Consider the following 22852-nt stretch of genomic DNA (forward strand, 5'->3'; position numbering starts at 1 on the left):
AACACATTTAAAAAGTAAAACCAAACTCACAGTAATATTTTATTTTTAACAAAACACCCATTTCATTTTATAATTTCTGTTAAATTTTATGGCAATGAATTTTATTCAATCAATACGTAATAATGATTATTACAAAAATAAATAATATTAGGTATAATTTATTTCTTTTCAGTGCAAGGAACAGACACTTATGAAAACCCACAAACACAAGCAGTCGAGTGCAAGAATAACACTGAAAATACGTGTGTGGTTTCCTCGGAACCCACGCCACATTGCTCAAAGGAATACCCTGAGGATTTGACATCCGTCCAAACTATCTCTGGTCCAACACCTTCATCTCTCACTTTAACACTGCTTTTAAATGTAGACACAACACTATGTCAGGACGATGATAATATAGCAGTTGCTATTGTAAATGAAAGTAAAACATTTGAAGCAAAACAATCAGCTTCACCATCACTTGACAAAATATTAATAACGAAATCAAAGGCCCAAAATAGAAAAATAAAAAGAAAGTCCTTGGTGGAGAAAGGGCTAGATGATCATGAGAATGATCTCTTTGAGGAATATCTCAAAAGTGAGATAGAAAAAAACAAGGCCATGACCATTTTTTTCAATAACAAAAACAAAAAGATTTTGTTAGAAATTAAAAAAACTTGAAAAACTTGAAAAGGAAGACGAGTTACATAATTAAATTTTGTAATGAAAACTGCAATAAATTCATTTAATAATAGGGATATTTGTATGAATACCCTGAATGAACTAGTTTTATAGTTCCTTATTACACCTACATTATTAATGAACAACATGCTATGAACAAGTATGGTTTTTACGTTTTACTTAGGCAAAGTTATTGTTTACGTTTATTTTGTAATTGTAATACGTAATAAAGAAAGCAAATATTTATGTTGTTTCGTGGTCACTTTATTAAGCACAAGGAAGCAAAGTAATATTCAATTAATAATGTAATGTTTATTTAACACGATGGACTTTCAGTGAAAATAATTGTTGATTAATCTCTCTCTGGCAGTTTTTCCAGCAGCAAGCCTGGCACGTTCTATCATTGGGTTGTTTACAGGTAGGACTTCCTCCATGTGGGCATCTGAAGCTTGTTCATAGTCAGGTTCATCGTCACTGTCACTGTCTGTGTCTGGGACATCTAAGTTGAGCCTTCTGGCATGGTTACTTAGCATAACACATACTGCAATAACTTTACATGCCTTGGCAGGAGTCAAACGAAGTCTGCGAAGACAGTGCCATCTCCTCTTCAAAACTCCTATGGCCCGTTCGATAGCTGTACGTGTTGAACTATGACTAAGTTGTAGTTTCTCTCTTGACGTGTAGTGGGATTAGAAATCGGAGTTAACAACCAGTCACGCAACATATAGCCACTGTCTCCTAAGATGATTCCTCTCATAGGCTGCCTTTTGTTCTCAAAATCTTCGAATAAAGATGACTCTCGTAGTATTCTTGAATCATGTACACTTCCAGGCCATTTCGCAATACAGTTGATGAATATGAGGTCTGCGTCACACATCAGCTTTAAAACAAATATTAACTGTTTATGCATTTGAAATAATTTACAAATGCATACAAAAGATATTTCAATCATAAATCAACATAAACACTTTATAATCCAGCCAGCACATTACCATATACTTATCAACATATACCCACCCATGCACCTTACCGAAAGCTAATCCTTAAATACCTACCTACCTACCTACCTACCTACCTACCTACATACATACATACCTATATACACATGCACATACCTACCGACCTACACACATACCTACATACCTATATACATACATACATATTCATGAAATATATATTTATAATACATAAATCATCTTACCTGAACATTGATGGAATGGTAGCCTTTCCTGTTAACAAATTCATGTTCATTCTGCGTAGGAGATTGTATTTGAACTTGAGTCCCATCGATGCATCCAACCACATTTGGAAATCCACTCATGTCATAAAATTTAGTTTTTATGGCATCTTGTTTTTTTCCATTGGGTAATCGAACATGGTTTGGTACCTGACGTAGCAAGACGTCGGTGACTCTTGTCACAGTTCGGCTTACGGTTGACTGGTCAACTCCTATAAGTTCCTCACAAACGTCTTGGAAACTGCCACTGGCAAAGTATCTAAGTGTAATTAGCACTTGCAGAAGAGGGGTCAATGAACCCATCCGTTTAGATAATAGAATATCGACGCTGATGTCATCTGTGATTGCTAGAATTTCCTGTCTTCTAAATCTAAACTTGGCAAATATGACATCATCGTCAAAAACATCAAACGGATGAGTTCGGTCCCTAAATATTCTGTTTCTCCTCAGTAATCGGCGTTCTCGATAACGCTGAAGAATGACAGCAGCCATGTTGTTTTCTGACTTATACGCGGTTAAGATACTTAAACGCACAAAACATTGTGTGTAACTTTATCCGCGTTTAAGACCTCCGGTTAGTCCTAACCGTGCTTCATGCATAGGAAATTTCAGTTTTTATACGCTGGTTAGAAATTAAACGCGGTTAAAATAGTTATACGGTCGTCATGCATACGGCCCCAGATCTGTAACTCTTGCTTCCCTAAACCTGTACATTAATTGGGAATTTGCATACTTTTAATGGTACGTCAAAATAATTTTGTTTTCGATCTGATGCTAAAACAAAACAACAGTCCACGGGGCAAATAACAAATTAAGATCTTTAAAACATTTTGTTTGTTTGTTTCTTTCTTTTTTGTGACGCTTAATATCAACTTTCCATTTCGATTTGTTGGATTTTCATATTAGTCAAGGTCAAATGAATGTCATTGTTTCTGAGTATATAATATGCTGTAAATGACACCAGTCATTGGTTTCTTTTAATTCTTTCCAATAGTATTGATCAATAATGTTCATATTATTACTTTTGTTTATAGATATATCCATTGCATAGGGGTGCTTTCTGATTGAAATTTCAGGGACAGATCCATATTTTAACGAAATGGGCAGATGTTTAGGAAAAGGTTACATCCACATTTTGGAGCATGGTTTTTTTAGAAATGGGTACCTATGATTACTGAGGTCTGTACAAGGTATGGTTTATGGTAATGTTAGGTGTGGTTTATGATAAGGATAGGTACCCACACAAAGGTGACCTTTAACAGTAATTGTTGGGGGTTATTTAAGGCCATTTAGGGGAAATTACGGTTGTTGTTTTTTTACATTTTCCTTATCTCTGTGGGTAGGGCGTTTTACAAATATGCTACTTGAAGTTCGCTTTTCATAAATATTATTATAATGGATCAAATATATATATATATATATATATATATATATATATATATATATATATATATATATATATATTACAATTTACATGAAAACTGCAGGGAAACTCAGCTGATCTCGAAATTATGTTGTTCTGGGGCAGATCCAGAATTTAATCAAAGGAGATTATTTCTGAAAGGATTATGTCCACATAGAGTCATTTTGGAATCATTTACGGTCATTAAGGGTCATATTGAGAAACAAATTAAAATAGTTTTTTTTACATTTTTCTATTCTTTGATGGAAGGGCGTTTTACAAATATGCTACTTAAAGTTTGCTTTTCATAAATATGATTATAATGGATCATTATATATTACAATGTACATGTAAAGTATAGGGAAACATGATATAAACATCAACCGAGATTGAAATTACGTGTTTATTAATATCTAAAACATATGTTAAAAATAATTAATGGTAGCTTTGTTAAAAATAGGTACCCGTGTTTATTGAGGTGTATATAGATTAAAGTTTATGGTGAGGGTACGTACCTTTATTGAGATCTGTTTAAGGTAAGATTTATGGTGAAGGTATGTTATCGCACCATTGTGAACTTTAAAGGTCACTTTAGGGATTATTTTAGAGGTCAGTGGAAGTCAAAATAAATATTTTTGTTTTAAATTGTTTTATTATCTATGAGAGTAAATATTTGTCTAAAAAGTGTTATTTAATGTTTACTCTTGATTTATCAGTATATATTGCAATATGTATGTAAACTAAGGGAAATCTGGCATAAAAATGTGTTTATTTGACAATATTCATCTTGTGTGACACATCCTTCCCCAAAAATCGTAATGCAGTTTTTAAACCACTATCAGTTTGTAGAATCGTTTCATGTACCAATAGGTTTGGTTGGATATAGGTCTTCCCACATATAGCTCAGTAGCATCCTTGCTAGATGGACCGGCCTCGGTGGCGTCGTGGCAGGCCATCGGTCTACAGGCTGGTAGGTACTGGGTTCGGATCCCAGTCGAGGCATGGAATTTTTAATCCAGATACCGACTCCAAACCCTGAGTGAGTGCCCCGCAAGGCTCAATGGGTAGGTGTAAACAACTTGCACCGACCAGTGATCCATAACTGGTTCAGCAAAGGCCATTGTTTGTGCTATCCTGCCTGTGGGAAGCGCAAATAAAAGATTCCTTACCGCCTGTCGTAAAAAGAGTAGCCTATGTCGCAACAGCGGGTTTCCTCTAAAAAAATCTGTGTGGTCCTTAACCATATGTCTGACGCCATATAACCGTAAAATAAAATGTGTTGAGCGCGTCGTTAAATAAAACACTTCTTTCTTTCTTTCCTTGCTAGATGGAAGTATTTCAGAACTTCTGGCTTTTTTAAAAAATATCCTTAACCTGACTATCAATCACAAAATCTGATTTAATAGCACCATACACGCAACATAGATATACCTCGGCGGGTTGAAAGAAAGAAGTGTTTTATTTAACGACGCACTCAACACATGTTATTTATATGGCGTCAGACATATGGTTAAGGACCACAAAGATTTTGAGAGGAAACCCGCTGTCGCCACTATATGGGCTACTCTTTCCAATTAGCAGCAAGGGATCTTTTATATGCACCATCCCACAGACAGGATAGCACAAACCATGGCCTTTGTTGAACCAGTTATGGATCACTGGTCGGTGCAAGTGGTTTACACCTACCCATTGAGCCTTGCGGAGCACTCACTCAGGGTTTGGAGTCGGTATCTGGATTAAAAATTCAATGCCTCGACTGGGATCCGAACCCAGTACCGACCAGCCTGTAGACCGACGACCTAACCACTACGCCACCGAGGCCGGTCAGCGGGTTGATTTCATTAATAATTAAGGAAACATTGGAACTACACTTGTGTCAAATGAATGTCACATCCATAATTTTGCAAAATTTACCTTTCTCTTTCCTAGTCCTTAGATTTTTCCTGGTGGCTTTGTGTATTGTTTCTCAATATGAGTGTCAAAGATAATATAATCTTTTCTGGTGGAGCCACCAGTCTTTCCCAAAACTATGTTGACAACTGTGTTTGCAATAGTTTGATCAGAACATAACCATCAAACATTAAGTATTATCCCAGTTTATCAAGCAGGATCAGAGTAACAGTGATTTTTTTTAATTCAATATTCTATGGAACATATATATGTTTACATTAGTTTTTAAATATGGGCTCGTCATTGGGGATGGTTGAAGATCGAAAATAGCACATTAAACCAGATAGGAAATTATGAGGCAGCTACAATGACATATATACAAAAAATTCCTCCAAGCATGAAGCATATTTTTGAGTTCTGGTTGAATATAGAAAGACACATAACGTTATTAATGGTGCGCTATCTTGGTCACCCCAGATACAAAGCTTTGATACCATTTGGGTTGTCATCAAATACTGGGCAGGACATACTCCACTTGAAACACACTGATGTCACTGATTGCAGTGGACATTGTTGATTTCCTGAACTAGTTGAGAATTTGTATGTTGATACGGAGTCATTGACAAAGCCAGAAAGGAGAGAAAATTCTGGAGGTGTTTCCACCTATCAAGAATGTCTGATCTACATTTGAATAAAGTAATTTGCAAACATACTTCTTGCAAATAAATATATTTTAATACCAAGAATCCCCATAGTTTGCATGTACACTCTAATGATCTAATGCAATCATTCATATCTACGAAGAGTGAACCTTATGTCGCATATTTGTAAAAAGCCCTACCGTCAAGGTTGTGAAAAATGTAAAAGGTTAATTTTCCCTAATTTGACCATAAATGACCCCCACAATGACCGTTAAAGATCACCTTTGCGTGGATGCCTACCCTCACCATACACCGCACCTATACTCACTATAAACCATACCATGTACAGACCTCATTAAGCATGGGTACCCATTTCTAACAAACCATGTACCAAAATGAGGACGTAACCATTTCCTATTCATCTCCCTATTTCGTCATATTATGGATTTGCCCCTGAAATGTCAATCAGGAAGCACCCTACTATGTATAATGGATATACCTATAAACCGAAGTAATAACATGAACATTATTGATCAATATTATTAGAATTAAAAGAAATCAATGATGTGTGTCATTTACAGTATATTATATATTCAGAAACATTTACCTTTATTTGACCTTGAAAATATATGTCAAATTGACCAATTATGAAATTCCAGAAAATCAAATTGTTTGGCTATTAAGCGTCACAAGAAATTTTTTAAAGATTTTAATCTCCCCTATAACTGAAATTTGGTGTCTGTCCCGTGGACTTGTTTTAGGGTAGCAGCAGATTGAACAAAATACCACTAATAGTATACAAATTACCAATTAATGTACAAGTTTAGGCAAATAAGAATTGCAGGTCTGAAATTTACACATATTTTACATAAGAATCATTGTTCTAACCTTCCTGACTCTCCGACATAGATAAATCGACCTGGCTCCTGGACTAAATGACCTGACCTGACTTGACTTAACAGTCGTGTGGCACTTGTCGTAAAGGGAAAACTTGTTGAAAAGGGGAAACTGAAAGGAATCTGTCCATTAAGAGTGGTCGTTACACCTTTCTAAACAACAATGTCTATGTTGTTTAGGTTACAATGTATAAAAGATAACAATGTTTATTTCTGGAATGCTTACCATGCTTGATTTTTAAATTTTGACCCAAATCTGTAAGTGATGTTAATTCCACCTCTCCAGTCTGGAGGTACTTCTTGATCAGCCATCTCTCTAGAAGAATCAAATATTAATTAGTGTAAATATGACAGTCCATCTTTGTAGCACGGGAAGCTTAATGTTCCGTCTCTGTACAGCAGGAAGCTTAATAAGATGAATATGATAATCCGTCTTTGTCGGAAAGATAGCCTCAATAGTATTAATCTATAGCCATTGCCCAGGCCCGACAGTCAACAATGCTGACGTATGTGCCAATGACAGCGTGCTTAACCGTAATTGGATATAAGAACGACATCTATTAATATGAACGTCCGTCCGTGTAAGACCGAAAGGTTAATGAATGTACCTATGACAGTTCATCTTTGTAAGATACAAGGAATAATTTATCAATATGACAGATTTTTTCGACAGGACAGATTCTTTATAATAAATGTAAATATGATGACACATCTCGGTAGAGCAGAATTGGTGTAACTGTTTAAGTAGGATTAAGGCGAAAGTACAAATTCCCTGAATACATTACTATAGAAATGTATAGAGAAGGTTAAACTGGGATTAACGTTGGAGGAATATTGACTAGCTAAGCGTTGTCTACTAGTGAACTAAATTGCAGTTACGCGCGTAGCTCTAAGGATATATATTTATGAAGAGCACGAAAACGGACAACGGACCAGATGGGTGTTACTTCTTCTCATGTGGTTGATCATGTCAGTATGTTTGTTATAAGCACATATTTTAATTCAAAACAATTATTTTACGGCATACGTCATTCTAATTGTGGAATGTCTGTGCGGGTATATATTTTTATTGCTAAATATGTTTTTCGTTTTTTCTTGCTTGTTGTTTTTGTATTTTTGTAAAAACAAATGGGGGGGGGGGGGGGGGGGCGCATTGGAGTGTGGATGGGTTTTTTTCGCTTTTGTAACCGTGGATATATTTATCTTAGTATATTTTACTTGCTTACCTTAACAGCTTTTCTGCTATACCGTATCCAATTGGATGGACGGGTATTTTGGGAAGCGGAGGTTCAACTGTTCCTTTGTTGTATCTATATGCAGTGTCTGAAAATATTAAACTAGTTGTTACCAGATGGTAATAGTGCGCACACGATTATTTTTAATAAACAATGATTACTCAATGACCAGATTAAGTGATTTTCTTTTGTCTGGCTTGTAAAAAGAAGTATAATCACATTATAAAAAAGTTGTATTTACCTAAAGCTGGGTAATTTGGAGTAAGAGGATCACCACTTCCAACAAAAGTAGCTCCAGACTGAGCCCCGGATGGAGGCAGCCACCATGTTTGAGGATAAACTCGGGTGTCCTCGGCTGGCCACGTATAATCAGCAGGGTCTGAGAAAATTATGATTCCCAAAGCGCCGTGCCTCTCTGCTATCTGCACCTTTAAGAACGAGTGTTAATTATGTAAAACCAAGAACGAAAAATCAACCTCAAGCCCCCAGCGTTACGTCATACTGCTGTCAATAGCTTTTCGAGACCACTTTAAAGGAATTGATTCTAGATTTTGCAGAGTAAAATACGTTCGGCTATTACAATTTGTTGACTGTTAAATGCACATTACTTTCACATCAATTATCAATTTTGGCAAAGTAACTGAGATTCTATTATGGTTGTTCCGAGGCATATTTAGTAGGTTGAGCGGTCGTTCGCTAGACTGGTTTTCGCGTCTCACTTGACATGAATTTGATGAGATAGAAAGCGATGGCACCAGTCAAATATGGATGCAAGCAAGGGCTTCATGAACATGTCTGGATTTGTTCAAGCTATATTTTATGTGATTCAGAAAGGGTGCGTAGGGTATCTCTGGAACTTGGGTCTGAGGGTTTAATATTCATTCAGTGCAGCATTGTGCTAAAAAGCTACGTTTTAAGTGACTGTTCGAGTCTGTAACTGCCATTTTTACAATAATCAAGTGAACTTCGAACAGATACCTCTAATTTAATACTTTAAAATGGCCCCGTTGGTCTGAAACCCCCTACACTAACAGTGGAAACAGGACAGTCTCTTTAAATGCCTTCGTCCGTTAGCCGACCACTTACTATTCTTCCTAGAGAACGAACGGACTTCCAAGTAAGAGATAACGGTTCAACCTTCCGTGAAATATGTACGGTTCTACTGTGTCGTCATTGTTTACAATTTTGCATTAACAATAAAGGTGCTTACTTTGCTTCCTCTGAAGATTTTCCCATACCGCACGATAACAATCTTTTCTTTGGCTGTCAGTGACGTGCTCTTTTCCAGGAAGTTATAGTCCTCAACACGACCGTAGTTGACGTACACAAGATGATTCTTAAAATAACACAACACAAAACAGATGCATACGAATTAAGACTTCGAAGAAACAAAAAGAAAATGTACATATTTTTGCCGACATATTATACACATTTCATTTCAAATTTCAATGTCATCTAATTAAAACGACTAGCATACCATCTTGTTGCATTAAAGTTAAAGATCCAAGAATATAATGATCATTAATACATAGTTTCCATTTTGCCTATAGCCAGCCTTTATCTATCAACTCAACATTTTTTTGTTATGACGCGTATTGCTGATGTTAGCACTAAACCAAATAACGTCTAGCTGTGTCAAAATTCGAAGTGCACCCAACTTTTGATAGAGAATTAACACTGAACATCCTGTGATTGTTGATAAAAGTTGACAAAACAAAACAAAATACAATAGTTTCATCTGGGCAAAAATGTATGTACTTTTATCTCATCTAGTACCATTGTCAAGTAGACTTGTGCTCGAAACATGTTAGGGACACCTGTAAAAAAAAGTACTCAAGTTATGTGCGTAACTAGGGTAGTCATAGATGCTACCCGTTATTTCTTAAATGAGAAGCTTGACTTTTTCTGATTTACTTTAAGGGTGGGGGAGTGGTAGTAGTACTTATTGTTATCTATGGGACTTGGTTTCGTAGTATACACCCTTGAATACAAATTGGTGCAAGAATATAATGATTATGAATACATAGTTTTCCATTTTGCCTGATATATTTGAAATGAGGTTTCTAATACATCTCTAATATCGGCCTAAAACATACTATGGAGACCTACAGCCAGACTATCTATCAATTTGAGAATATATATTTTTTGTGATAACGAGTATCGCTGATGATATTTTCGTACGTTTGTGATTTTCCCAGGACGAGAGTAAGCGTTGAAAGGAGGCACAACGTCTGGATGGTCCTCGCCCGTTAAGTTGGCTTCTTTCGCTGGAGACTCGTACACCATCTTGTCCTGTCCGTCCAGCAAACGAATGAAGTTAGGATGGTTCGGGTCAGGCGCTGAGAGCAACACGTCATATGAAGCGAGTCTGACGTCATCAACACCAGCATCCAGCCAGAACTGCTTCAGGTCTTCAGCCTGTTGAAGGTCGACTGGTGTTCCTACTAAATGAGGTCTCGAGGACAGTTCTCTGAAATGATATTTCAATGGGATAGCTGATAGAGTATTTCTTTTAATGCACTGCGTCCTGTTTATGTACCTTTCGAGAATAAATCCCCACCCACATTCTAGTGGCAATTATTAGAATGAAGTTGATAATGGAGAGCATGTAGTATGCACATTTGTTAACACTAAAGACGTCTTTGTGGTATTTCCAGCCCATGCAAATGTAATACTTTTATTGTGACATGTAGTCCAGCCAGGTTTAGTACGTGTGTTTGCTTAAATCAACCTCTTGGAAGAAAGAGTTTGTAGGGATCACACCGCTATTTCAGCCAATGAGCGACGTGTAGGCGACGAATTTAGTTCTATGAAAAAGAGTACCTCTTTTCTTTATTTTATTATGTTGGTGTCTGAACAGACTTGACAGTATGATTATGGAATATTGAAAGGGTAACATTGCCTCTTGATTTTGGCATATCAAACTGACAGATGCATATCTTCTTAGCTACAAGCAAGACCATTGTTTACTATGCCTGTGGTACATATATTTAACGAGAGTAGCATCCCCTCCATTAGCCCATGTGCTTAGGAGAGCTATATGGGCTGTCTGTCCAGGACAGTGGGTTAGTGATTGGTAAGACGGATGTCGGTGTAGTGGTCTTACATCTACCCGTTGAGCCATTACAACTCGCTCTGGATGAACGCCGGTACCGGGGTGCGAACCGAGTGATTAATTGCCAGCTTGTGGTTACTTTGACCCGGCTACCCCAGCATGGAGACAATGTGGCCTCCCGCAGAATACCCACCGATGACAAATCTGCAAGCTCATGACCATATGGTGTTTCGGCAGAAAGAATGGAGCCCGTCCATTGCAGGAAAGGCGTCACGTATCCAGGGAAAGACCAGACGACAGTGTGTTCAACGCTAGTTCGTTCGTTCTCTCTCTCTCTCTCTCTCTCTCTCTCTCTCTCTCTCTCTCTCTCTCTCTCTCTCTCTCTCTCTCTCTCTCTCTCTCTCTCTCTCTCTCTCTCTCCCCCTCTCTCTCCCTCTCCCTCTCCCTCTCTCTCTTAATATATTTATTTAGCCTATCAGGACAATGCAACAATACCCCATTCATTTCCAAGTTCTATTATGCATAAATAGTGAAACAATGTTACATAAAAAAATAAAGGCAGTGCACATGGGCGTTTGAATGAGCCCGTGATGAAAGCTAGTCTTTTGGGGGTGGTTGTGGTAGGGTTTTTTTTGTGTGGGGGAGTTCTTGATTTAAGGTGTGCAACAAAAAAATACATTTTGAAAAAAAATATAAAAGGCTGAATTTTTAAAAATAATAATAATAATACAAATGTGATTAATGATCTAGTGAAAATATTTTGAAGAAAAATTAATGTTGTTGGGGGTGGGGTGGGGTGGGTGTGTGTGACGTGTCTTGTTTTGTTTTTTGTTGGGTTTTTTTTTTTTTGGGGGGGGGTGGCTTGGTGGGGGAGGTCTTGATTTAAACTGAGTAACAATAAAAATATATTGGCAAAACATGTGGTTCCGGATACAAGCACCAAGTTTTGCACATGCCCAATGCTTTAGTTTTACATTTTAATAGAAACCACTTCTTCAAAGTATATTATTGTGGCAGTCTTGAATTTCCAAGATGGCCATCATGTAAACACTTATTAGTACCGATATATCAGCATCTATGTCACCTAAGCTAACACTTTAGTCTAACGTACATTTTGTGGGAATGTAATTATATCATTACAAACACCACTAGATGGAGTTTTATATTAGGAACGAAATATGGTGGGGGAAAAGCCTTTTCACACAAATATTCATTCATTGTTGGTTTTTGTGTCTTGTTTGTTTGGGTTTTTATTTTTTATTTATTTATTTATTTTATTATTATTATTATTATCATTATTTTTATTTTTTTTAACGACACCACTAAAGCACATTGATTTATTTATCATCGGCTATTGGATGTCAGACATTTGGTAAAAATTTGTACGTATAGTCTTATAGAGGAAACCCGCTACCTTCATTGTAGTCCTTAATTCAGTCACATGGCGGCCATATCCGCTATTGACATTTTATTGTTTTTCTTATTCGCGTGTGTGACATTTGCATCTAACCCCTGTTCATGTTAAGTTAGAACTGATAAGCATCCCGACAAGAAATTTCCTCTTTCCTTTGTTTTATATACCAGATTGTATTAAATATAGTTATTTAGCAAACTTTCAAGAAACGAGATTTGTAAACTGTCAACCAATCAACAATCAATCAATCAACCATTTGACTCGTGTTTACATCCACTGAAGGTCCGAGATCGGGCGGTTGGTTGGGGTAATAAGGCTATAGAATTTACAGTTTGAATTAGAAGAGAAATGGACCTCGGTAGACTATAGGGGATGCGTAAATATTATCAGTACCCCTTATTATTTATAATTGTTTTCAGTTTATAATTTTTAAAAATAATATGTTTAAAGTAACAAACATGTTGATGCTGTCGCTCATTCTCTAAGTGATTCAGTCAACCAGCAATGTGTGACGTTACAGATTTGTGTTAATATTATGTGGCCTTTATGCGCCCCCATACAAGCCGTAACACGTCATTACAAAAAGAATTCGGCTGGTCAGCTGACAAACCAAAATAGCAGACGACCGGTGTAAACGGAATACAGGTCCGCCGGAACCGAGGTCCGCCGGAACCGAGGTCCGCCTGGTCTAGCATGACTAGGTATGTTAGTCCTAAGACTTACGTTCCTTGGGAATGCAGGTCCGCCTACTAGGAATTCAAGACCTAGCCGGACCTGCATTCCTAGAAAACCGAAATACAGGTCCTATAGCTTACATGTATGCAAATAAAAATGCAGTTACACAATTTAAAACAGTTCAATTTATTAATTGTTTTATTCAGTTTTACGTGTCTTGGCTGCAGGCACATCCGTCCAAACTTTCAAATTGGCACCGTTTATGGCACTTTTTAAAATAATTCCATCTGTTGTCGACAGCAAGTATGATCCGCTTTTTGTTACACCTCTGATGACGTATGGCCCAATCCAAGGTTTCTCCCCCTTACCACCTTTGCGGTCCTGGCGTCTTAGTTGTTTTTTTTAAAAACCTTTGTTCCTACTGGTAAATTCTGAAAAATACAATTTAATTTTTATACATTAATAATAGGAAGTTACATTTAAAGTCATTTCATGATACCTTTATTCATACTAAATATATATATATAATAATAATAATTGTAAACATATGGTTTCATTGAAAGAGGTGTTTTTAAAAAAATTATTTCACATTGTTTTCTAAAAACATTAATATAGTTAGCACATACTTTTTAAGACATACTTGCAAAATTGCATAAATAATGTAACATGTACGCATAATGAATAGCTACCAATTTTAAATATTTTCGTTTTTATATACTTGTTTCACCTCCTGATTCGTATGTCGTTGGTCATAGTTCCTTTTTTGTCTTGTTTGGGCTTCCTTGATGTTGTTTACAGCTCTTTTGACTGTGACTTTCATCATTGTCTCCACTCTCTTCCCAATTTCTGCTTGAAGTGTTTCATCGGAAACTGTGGCCTCCATCTCATCGTCTGAATTTCCAACATCATCGGGCATCATTGGTTCCCTATAATAATTGTGTACTTAATATTTATGATATGTGATATTTCTAACAGTGCTAAATTATATTTATATTATTTTAAAGTAGCGTTTAGCATTACACTTTACTCAGTTATATTATTTTCTATTATTTTATCAGTTTGGTGTGATAGTATTCATTAATCAAAAACATTGTGGAAACTATATGGCAGCAGACCTTTTATGCACGCCTTTCAAAGCACTCACCTCCCGTACATAAGGTAAAAGGGAGAAAACTTTGTGCTTGCATGCTTGGATGTGTTGTAGGCAAATGCAACTTGGTGCAATAATGTGTCCCATTCTGCATCACCGTCGAGCTTCAAAAGCATGTTCTCCAGTGTTTGGTTAAATCTTTCTGAAATAGAACACATTGAGTTATCACTTTAACTACAATCTAAACGGATAACACGCATCTCATACAACAAAACGTTCTTTCACAACGTATCTTTATCAATTCACAAATTCTGTTGGTTTACATTGTGTTTTTACATATGATACAGAAATTTAAATATACATGTATATTAAACCATAACTACACTAATATATAATGATGTTATTTATTTGACAAAGGTCTTTGGCCAAGATGTTGGGAAGCGGTGTTTTTATATATGACATTCGAGTTATTATTCTAACGATTATCACAATCGATATTTAATACTACAGTAAACGTGTAACAATAATAATAAAACGTTATAATAGGATGGCCCAAACTGATGTAGAAACAAGTTTACTTGGCATGTACAGAGTGTATGTATACAGTGTGTATGTATACTACCTGTCAGTCCATTACACTGCGGGTGGTAGGCGGTGGTGCGGCAGTGTACAACTTTTAGAGCATCTGTAATAGCATCGACGACGTCATTGTTGAACTCACCACCCTGATCGCTGATAAGTTTTTTAGGAAAACCAAAGCTGAATTAAAGTATTACATTTAAATTCAGTAGTGAAAACATTACATTTATTAATATTTATTTAGTTTGTAAAAAAACCCACATCACTACATTATTTGCATACATTTTTATTATTAATAAGAGATGCACATTTGTATGCATTAAAGAAATTAATAATACGCACCATTGTTTTAAAATAATGCTCATGAATTTTCTATTTCATTTTTCAAATAATAGGAATGATTTTTTGCATTTAACGACGCACTCGACATATTTTAATTACGGTTATTTGGCGTCACACATATGGTTAAGGACCACAGATATTCTGAAAGAGGAAATCCTCTGTCGCCACCATATGGGCTACTATTTCCGATTAGCAGCTAGGGATATTTTATAGGCACCATCCCACATACAGGATAGTACATACCACATCCTGTTACACCAGTTGTAGAGCACTGGTTGTAATGAATAATTTAATAAAGTTACCATAAAAATAGCTCCAGGAAAAACTCGACAACAGCAGATGTTTGCTTCGTTGGCAAAGCTTTTGCCTGAGCCCACTTTGTGTAATAGCCCGTCACCGTGCAAATATGTTTGTTCCCATTGTCAGTTTCACTTAGAGGGCCAACCAAATCTATGTCGATCTAAAAAATATAATTTTAATAATCTTTATATTTGCATGAACAATTTTTTTTTTTTAAATGTACGTAATATTTTGTAATTGACTTGGAAAGAATGTTAACCTTTTGTAAATATCTGGTATCATCGATAGCTTAACAAAAAGTAAAATTTGTTTTATTTAACGACGCCTCTAGAGCACATTGATTTTCATGTTATCATCGGCTATTGGACGTCAAACACATGAATCTTTTATATGCACTTTTCCACAGACAGAAGAGTACATACCACTTCCATTGTTGTAATAATCATGTGGCACTGCTGGTTGCAACGGAAAAAGGCCTAATTATAGACATCCACTGAGGAGGATACATCCTGCGATCGCAGCACCTCAAGCGAACGCTCTATCCTCTGAGATAAGCACGCATCCCCCCAACCCACCCCTTCACCCCCCTCACCCAATGGTTTGACAATTACTAATGTGAATAATTAAAACATAATGATAATGTGTAAAGTGTATGAGAACGAGTGAATCAGTAACTTCAAAACATTTATTATAAATAACTTACTGTTCGCCAAGCTTCGCGCTTTGTCACAGGAATGGGGTGTAGGAGTGGGCCAACTTTACTGGGTTTCCTGTTGACCCGCTGACATCTTTCACAGGCCTGGAGAAATTGCTTAACGTCAGTAACAAGGTTTGGCCACCAATATCTTTTTTGAATCTTGTCTAGAGTTTTATCTCTGCCAAAATGACCACCTAAAAGGAACAACATTGAGATTTATTAAGTTTTATAATATTTATTAGGATATATATTTTTTTAATTTATGCAATATAATTTAATTGGTAAAATTAATACGCATTCAAAATAATATTTTTATATAATTATGCAGACGTATACAATAATGGTATTTTAACATTACATTTAAAATAATGTATACATTTTATAAATTTATTAATTTTAATAAGTAGCTGCCTGCCTATACGTACCCAATGGGCTGGCGTGCACAGAATTCAAAGCTTCTTGAATGTCTGTGTCATTCATTAGCACTTTTCGCCAGTTGTCAGTAACACCCGAAGAGTCAGTTCCATCTAGAAGATCGTCATTTTTCTTTTTGGTTTTTATTTTAAAATAAAGTATGCCTTTATCAGTCTGAAACAAAAAACCAATGACAACAATATACACACATTATAAAGTGAAATTTTTTATATTATAATAATTAAAAAACTGTTTATTTAAAAAATATATATAAAGTTTTATTTACATAATTGCAAAACGGGTGCCCAACCTTGGAAAGAAAGTGTGGCGAGCTTTGAGTATTATGAATGAAAGACTGGCGGACTTTGAGTACTAGCAATGAAAGTCCGGCGGACTAGGAGTACTAGGAATGAAAGTCCGGCGGACTAGGGGTACTAGGAATGAGAGTCCGGCGGACTTGGAATACGAGGAATAGAGGTCTGATGGACAAACATTGTGAGAAATAAACGTTACACACGCTATGACATATAGTATAAATATGAAACTATACTTCATAATATTATGTTATAGTGCTTACTTTGAAGTTTGTTTTGGCTGTCCTTCTAATGGCCCGTTTCTTCGAGTTTGTCGTTCCCCTTTCGTAAAATCCATCTTGCAAATATGAATTTTTTTCTTGTATCGTTGGTTTGAAACGTTTTTGAGTTGTGTTTTCTGTCATATTGAAAGCACGAACATGTTTGTATGAAGGCGTTGGTTTATATACGTTTGGAAAAAGCAAGATGCACGCACTGGTTTCAACTTCCAATAAAAGTGTAATATGATAACAGACATTTTATCACGTGTGTATTGTGTAAAACATGTCAATAGATTAATATATATATATAAAAAAAAAAATTACGTTGCTTTGAGATTCGAACCCATACAGAACACTCCACTTATCCATTACACTACGCGAGAGAGCTGGCAGAAATCGATTTTTTAATTCATGACTTTCTCATAACTCGTGCAGAAGCGTTCCCTATAACATACTGATTTCTATTAATAACCAAGCGGACCAGTATTACTGGCGGACAAGCGTTCCTTCCACTGTTGTGAAAGGATTTTAAGTCCGGTAGGAATACAAGTCCTAGGTGTACTATATAGAAACTTCAAAATTCCGGAATGCAAGTCCGGGTAGGACTAATGTTCCTTAGGTATGGAGGTCCGATGGGACCACTGTTCCTAGGACTTGCATTCCTTTTACACCGGTCTGAGACACGTGGAAAGTCAGTGTGAATTGGAAGTAATAAACAGTATCCCCCCCCCCCCCCCCCCCCTCTTGCAAACCTATTTCAAGGTTTGTGAAAATGGCACAAGAGAATGGAACATTTCACACTGATTTGTTCGCATTTGTCAAAAACATACTCCCTTCTGTCGATTTGCATATGTCGACAAACGCTAGATGGCGCTTCCAAATGTTTATTCCAAAAATAGCCGAGCCCGCGGTGACTGCGATCCCGACTAGGGGTACCCACATTGGAGAGGGGAGAGGTGCAACTACATTGCTTACGTCGTAAATTACGAGTCGTGCTATGGGGCGACAGACAAATATAAAAAGTGGTGGAAATAAACGTGTGATTGTGCCAGTAGTAAAGGCTCTGGGGGGTAGTTCGCGCACATTTCTCTTTTAGAGAGTTAACTTACATTTTCTTGTTCTTCAAGGCCTTCAGAAAAAGTTTGGGTAACACTTCCAGGTTAAGTACGTTTTCTCAGCAGAACACATTTATGATTTTTGGTTGGCCGCCAAAAGGCTAAAATGACGATATTGGAGTTTCATGCAATAAGTAATTGATCCCTCCGAAAGGCGTGATTGACAACCGCGCTGGACCAATCATGTTTCGCGGTTCATAAACCGCGGGCCCAAATTTGCTTGGACGCCATTAGGTTAGACAACATAATTGTTTTCGATGTGTAACGTTTTTGTATATTTTGCATTAAAATTAGTTAAAATAATTGTCTCCTCCAACTGAATTATAATCGTAGTAAACATATACTTCTGCTGACAAGTGTTAACAGCGATGACAACTATGCGGAGCCTACGATTGACGTAAAATCAGTGTTTTCCTGCGAAACCGTCACATGGTACTAAAAGTGAAGTTTTGCCGAAATCCATCAAAATTCAACTGCTATATAAATTCTACGAAGGTAAGAGTTTAAGAATCACTTTCCCTCCAATGTAATGGAATTTACTGACTCATTTAATCAGTCTTCGATGTATATATTGTCTTTAAGAATCCGTCGTTAAACAATACAGTCAGACGAATGGCCAAAATAAAAGTTTTCGCAAGAATACATATCGGCTATTGGGTGTCAAAAATGGTAAGCATATGGAAATATCTATATATATTCATGTAAAGCCACAGTGTAAGGAGCTGTGGGGGAAAAGCATAGCACAATACATAAAATCAAGGTAATATTTTAAAACTTTGTATAGAAGTCAAAGTGCCTAAAAAACTTTACAATTCTGGATGGAATTTAAAAGATTCCAAAACACCTCTGTTGCCAAATATATCATTTCTCGTCGGCCCGAGACGACCACACTCCACCAAAATGTGCCACACAGTCAGTGTACACTGACAATGTTCACACTGAGGGGGAGGGTCCTTCTTTAAAATAAACGAATGCGTCAGATATGTATGGCCGATGCGGGCACGGCGCAAGACTACTTCATCCTTCCTGCATCGCCTTTAGGATTACTGCCACTCCCCCAGGACTGCCTTGACAGAATGAAGCTTGTTCGCAACCGCACCGTCCCAATCGTCTTGCCAAGTCGAAAAGATATATTGCTTAATATGAAATGTAAAATCACTGTAGGGGACACCAACATGGACACGGGGCAAATTCAAAGCAGACTTGGCAGCAACATCTGCCTTTTCGTTACCCTTAATGCCAACATGGCTGAGTACCCAACAAAATATAACATCTTTATTGGCAATTGATAAAAAGACACACTTTCGTATCACTATCCCAACTAAGGGATTCTCCAATTTAATGTATTGTATAGCTTGGAGACACGAAAGCGAGTCTGTAAAAATAATATACTTGGATACACATGAATCCTTAATCTGTTCCAGGGCTTTAATGATTGCCCAAATTTCAGCAGTAAAGATTGATGCTGAATCGGGCAATCTCATGGAAAGTATTGCGTCTGATGGAAACACTGTAGCACAAGCCACAGAATTCCCATCCCGTGATCCATCTGTGTAAACAGGAATGTATTCACAGTACCGCTCTTGGATTTCCATGAAATGTTGTTTATAAATAACTGCATCTGTGCGATCTGTTTTTAGATGCACAAGATCGGAACAATTTTTGGTGGTTTGATACACCAAGGTGGCAAAATAAAATATGAAGGCGTTTCCAAAATGTCTGTTAAATCAATGTTGGAAACTGATAAAAACTGCTTAATGCGAAGACCAAATGTTCAAATCGCATTAGGTTTCGCATCAAATAACTTCATATATTTATTATCAAAAACCGCATTGTGTTCAGGATGTTTTGGCATTGATTTAATCTTTGTGGCATACTGCAGAGAAAGCTTTGCACATCTAGCACCCAAACTAGGTTCGTGTGCATCGACGTACAAGCTCTCCACAGGAGATGTTTTGAAAGCACCAAGACAAAGCCTAAGTCCCTGGTTGTGTATAGGATCTAGCATTTGCAAGTAAGACTTACGTGCTGACCCATACACAATGCACCCATAATCAAGTTTAGACCGAACTAAAGATCTATAAAGTCGGAGCATAACATTTCGATCTGCTCCCCATTCAGTCTTGCCAATAACCTTTAAGCCCTTCTTTTTCACATACTGTAAATGAGGAACAAAAGATAGCCTCCTGTCAAAAATAACCCCCAGAAATTTGGTCTCCTCCACAACTGGAACCGGAGTTTTGTCCAGAAACAGCTGTGGATCTAAATGGTGACCTCTTTTCTGGCAGATATGCATACAGACTGTTTTTGACTTTGAGAATCGAAATCCATTGTCAGTTGCCCATTGTTGAAGTTTATTCAAACAAAGCTGCAAATGACGTTCAATGATACTCATACTGAACGACCTGTAGCAAATCTGAAAATCGTCGACATATAACGAGCTATCAACGCCAGGTTTTAAACACTGGGTGATGCTGTTAATTTTCACGGAAAATAAAGTTACTGACAGGATGCTACCTTGAGACACACCCATCTCTTGGGAGTGAGAATCGGATAACGTAGATCCCACTCGTACCTTGAAAGACCTATTCTGTAAGAAATTTGAGATAAAGTCAGGCATACGGCCTCTTAAGCCCATGCCATGCAGGTCTTTCAAAATCCCATATTTCCACGTGGTATCATAAGCTTTCTCGAGGTCAGAAAAGACCGATACCAAATGCTGGTTATGGATAAAAGCATCTCTACAAAACGTTTCAAATCTAACAAGATGATCGACCGTGCTACGTCTAGTCCTGAATCCATATTGCACGTTAGTAAGCAATTTGTGGGACTCAAGATACCAGACAAGTCTACGGTTGATCATTCATTCCATGGTTTTAAAAATGCAACTTGTCAAAGCAATAGGGCGATAACTGGTAGGATTTGTTGGATCCTTACCAGGCTTAGGAATAGGAATGACAATGGCTTTTCTCCAGCCAGAAGGAAAGTCACCCGAAATCCAGATTTTGTTAAAGATATTTAATAGAACCATTAAGGATGATTCAGGTAAGTGTTTTAAGAGTTGATAATGTATTTCATCTGGTCCTACCGAAGTATCATGGGCTCTACGTCCTGCAACTCCTCCAAAGAAAAGTGCCTGTTGTATACTTCAGCATTTTCAGATGAAAAGTTAATAGGTTGCTTTTCAGCTTTATTTCTGACAGATGTAAAAGCATCTGTACTGAAAGAAGAAGAAGAGTTATAAGAGAAATTGTCTGCCAATGCATTGGCAATGTCACGATGAGATGTCACATCCGTGTCGTTGACAGACAAATGGCGAACTGTATTATTGGATTCTTTTCCCTTGATTTTACGTATCCTATTCCAGACAGATTTCACAGATGTTTGAGAACTCAACTTGGAGACATAAATTCTCCAAGATGATTTCTTACTCTGTCTGATAGTTTTACGAGCCTTTGCTCGAGCAATGCGATAACTATTCAGGTTATCCCCGGTAGGTTCGCGCTTGAACCTTTCGAGGGTCCTGTTTCGCTCTTTGATTGCATCTCTGCATGTCTCATTGAACCATGGTTTATTGAAACGCTTCGGTACTGCCGAAGTCTTAGGAATAGTTTCCTCTGCAATATCTTTCAAGATGGAGGTGAGCAAAGACATGGGATCATCGGCACCAGTCATGGCAGTTTGTTGCAGTCGAGTGCTGCATAGATGCCAAAATTGATCCCAGTTTGCCTCTGTCAACTTCCATCTCTGAACCCTTTCAAGTGATGGAGGTCCATCATTCTCCAAAATAACTGGAAAGTGGTCACTACCACAAGGGTCTGGACAAACTTTCCAGGAGAAATCAAGACAAAGTGATAATCAATGGATGTGAAAGAACCACTTGCAGGATAAAAGTATGTATGACTTTTATCATTAAGTAATATTAAGTCATTTTTGAGAATTAAGTCTTCTAATTGTTTACCTCTAGTGTTTATGTCATCGCATCCCCACAAAGTGTGGTGAGCATTAAAATCTCCCATGATAATAAAGGCAGTAGGGAGTTGATCAAGAATACGGCCACAGCTTGTAAAGTCGACTTTAATATGACTTCACTCTGGGGAATGTTTTCATTTGCAATAATGGAAATGCCCCCAGACGCTCTGTTTTCACTCTGTTGACATTTATGGTAGAGATTAAATCCTCTGATGTTAATACTGTCAGTATCCTTTAGGAAAGTTTCCTGAAGACACACTGCAAGAGGATTATACTTTTGAATTAGAAGACTTAATTCGTCAAAATTGGGCCTAAGCCCACGACAGTTCCACTGGATAACTTTATTTTCCATCGGGAGGAAGTATAGGTTTTATCTTTGGCTTTGCTGGTGGTCTTTGTGATCGGCAATGATCTGGAGATGAAATCTCCATAACATCATCACCGATATCAGCCAAAGTATCATACATATTGCTGATCGGGACCGAACGTAGTTCGATCTTTTTCAGCCTACCAGACAGTACTTCTGTAGCTTTCTTTGGAGATTTCTTTTTGGAAGTCTTAGCATTTTTTCTAGGGAGTAACCTATATGGTTGTGAGCTTTAGGGGGATTAGGAAGTAGGCCTATTGTCTGGAAAGTTATAAATTAGGCAAATTGTATGTAGGG

General features: G+C 37.1%; 2 protein-coding genes across 2 annotated transcripts in view; both read right to left on the reverse strand.

The window, feature by feature from the left end:
- LOC121384810 (glutamate carboxypeptidase 2-like) overlaps positions 1 to 22852 on the reverse strand; it is a 42471-nt gene that overhangs the window by 4115 nt on the left and 15504 nt on the right. The window contains exons 2-6 of the mRNA XM_041515401.1: positions 10143 to 10431; positions 9172 to 9297; positions 8203 to 8389; positions 7953 to 8049; positions 6953 to 7042 (exon numbers count right to left, since the gene is read on the reverse strand). Coding sequence (XP_041371335.1) covers positions 6953 to 7042; positions 7953 to 8049; positions 8203 to 8389; positions 9172 to 9297; positions 10143 to 10431 — 789 coding nt within the window. The remainder of the gene's footprint in view (positions 1 to 6952; positions 7043 to 7952; positions 8050 to 8202; positions 8390 to 9171; positions 9298 to 10142; positions 10432 to 22852) is intronic.
- LOC121384812 (putative nuclease HARBI1) lies at positions 89 to 2541 on the reverse strand. Its single transcript, XM_041515402.1, has 2 exons — positions 1862 to 2541; positions 89 to 1540 (listed from the first exon to the last, which is right to left on the reverse strand). The coding sequence occupies exons 1-2, from the start codon at positions 2387 to 2389 to the stop codon at positions 1277 to 1279; spliced, it is 792 nt and encodes a 263-aa protein (XP_041371336.1). The 5' UTR covers positions 2390 to 2541; the 3' UTR covers positions 89 to 1276.

The sequence above is a fragment of the Gigantopelta aegis genome, chromosome 10 (assembly GCF_016097555.1).
Source record: "Gigantopelta aegis isolate Gae_Host chromosome 10, Gae_host_genome, whole genome shotgun sequence".
NCBI classification, from domain to species: Eukaryota; Metazoa; Mollusca; class Gastropoda; order Neomphalida; family Peltospiridae; genus Gigantopelta; species Gigantopelta aegis.

Excerpts from the sequence above, each read along its gene's own strand:
- LOC121384812 (XM_041515402.1), bottom strand. The coding sequence starts at position 2,389 with ATGGCTGCTGTCATTCTTCAGCGTTATCGAGAACGCCGATTACTGAGG. Across the intron at positions 1,541-1,861 it reads ACCATTCCATCAATGTTCAG|CTGATGTGTGACGCAGACCT; the intron begins GTAAGATGATTT and ends TTTGTTTTAAAG.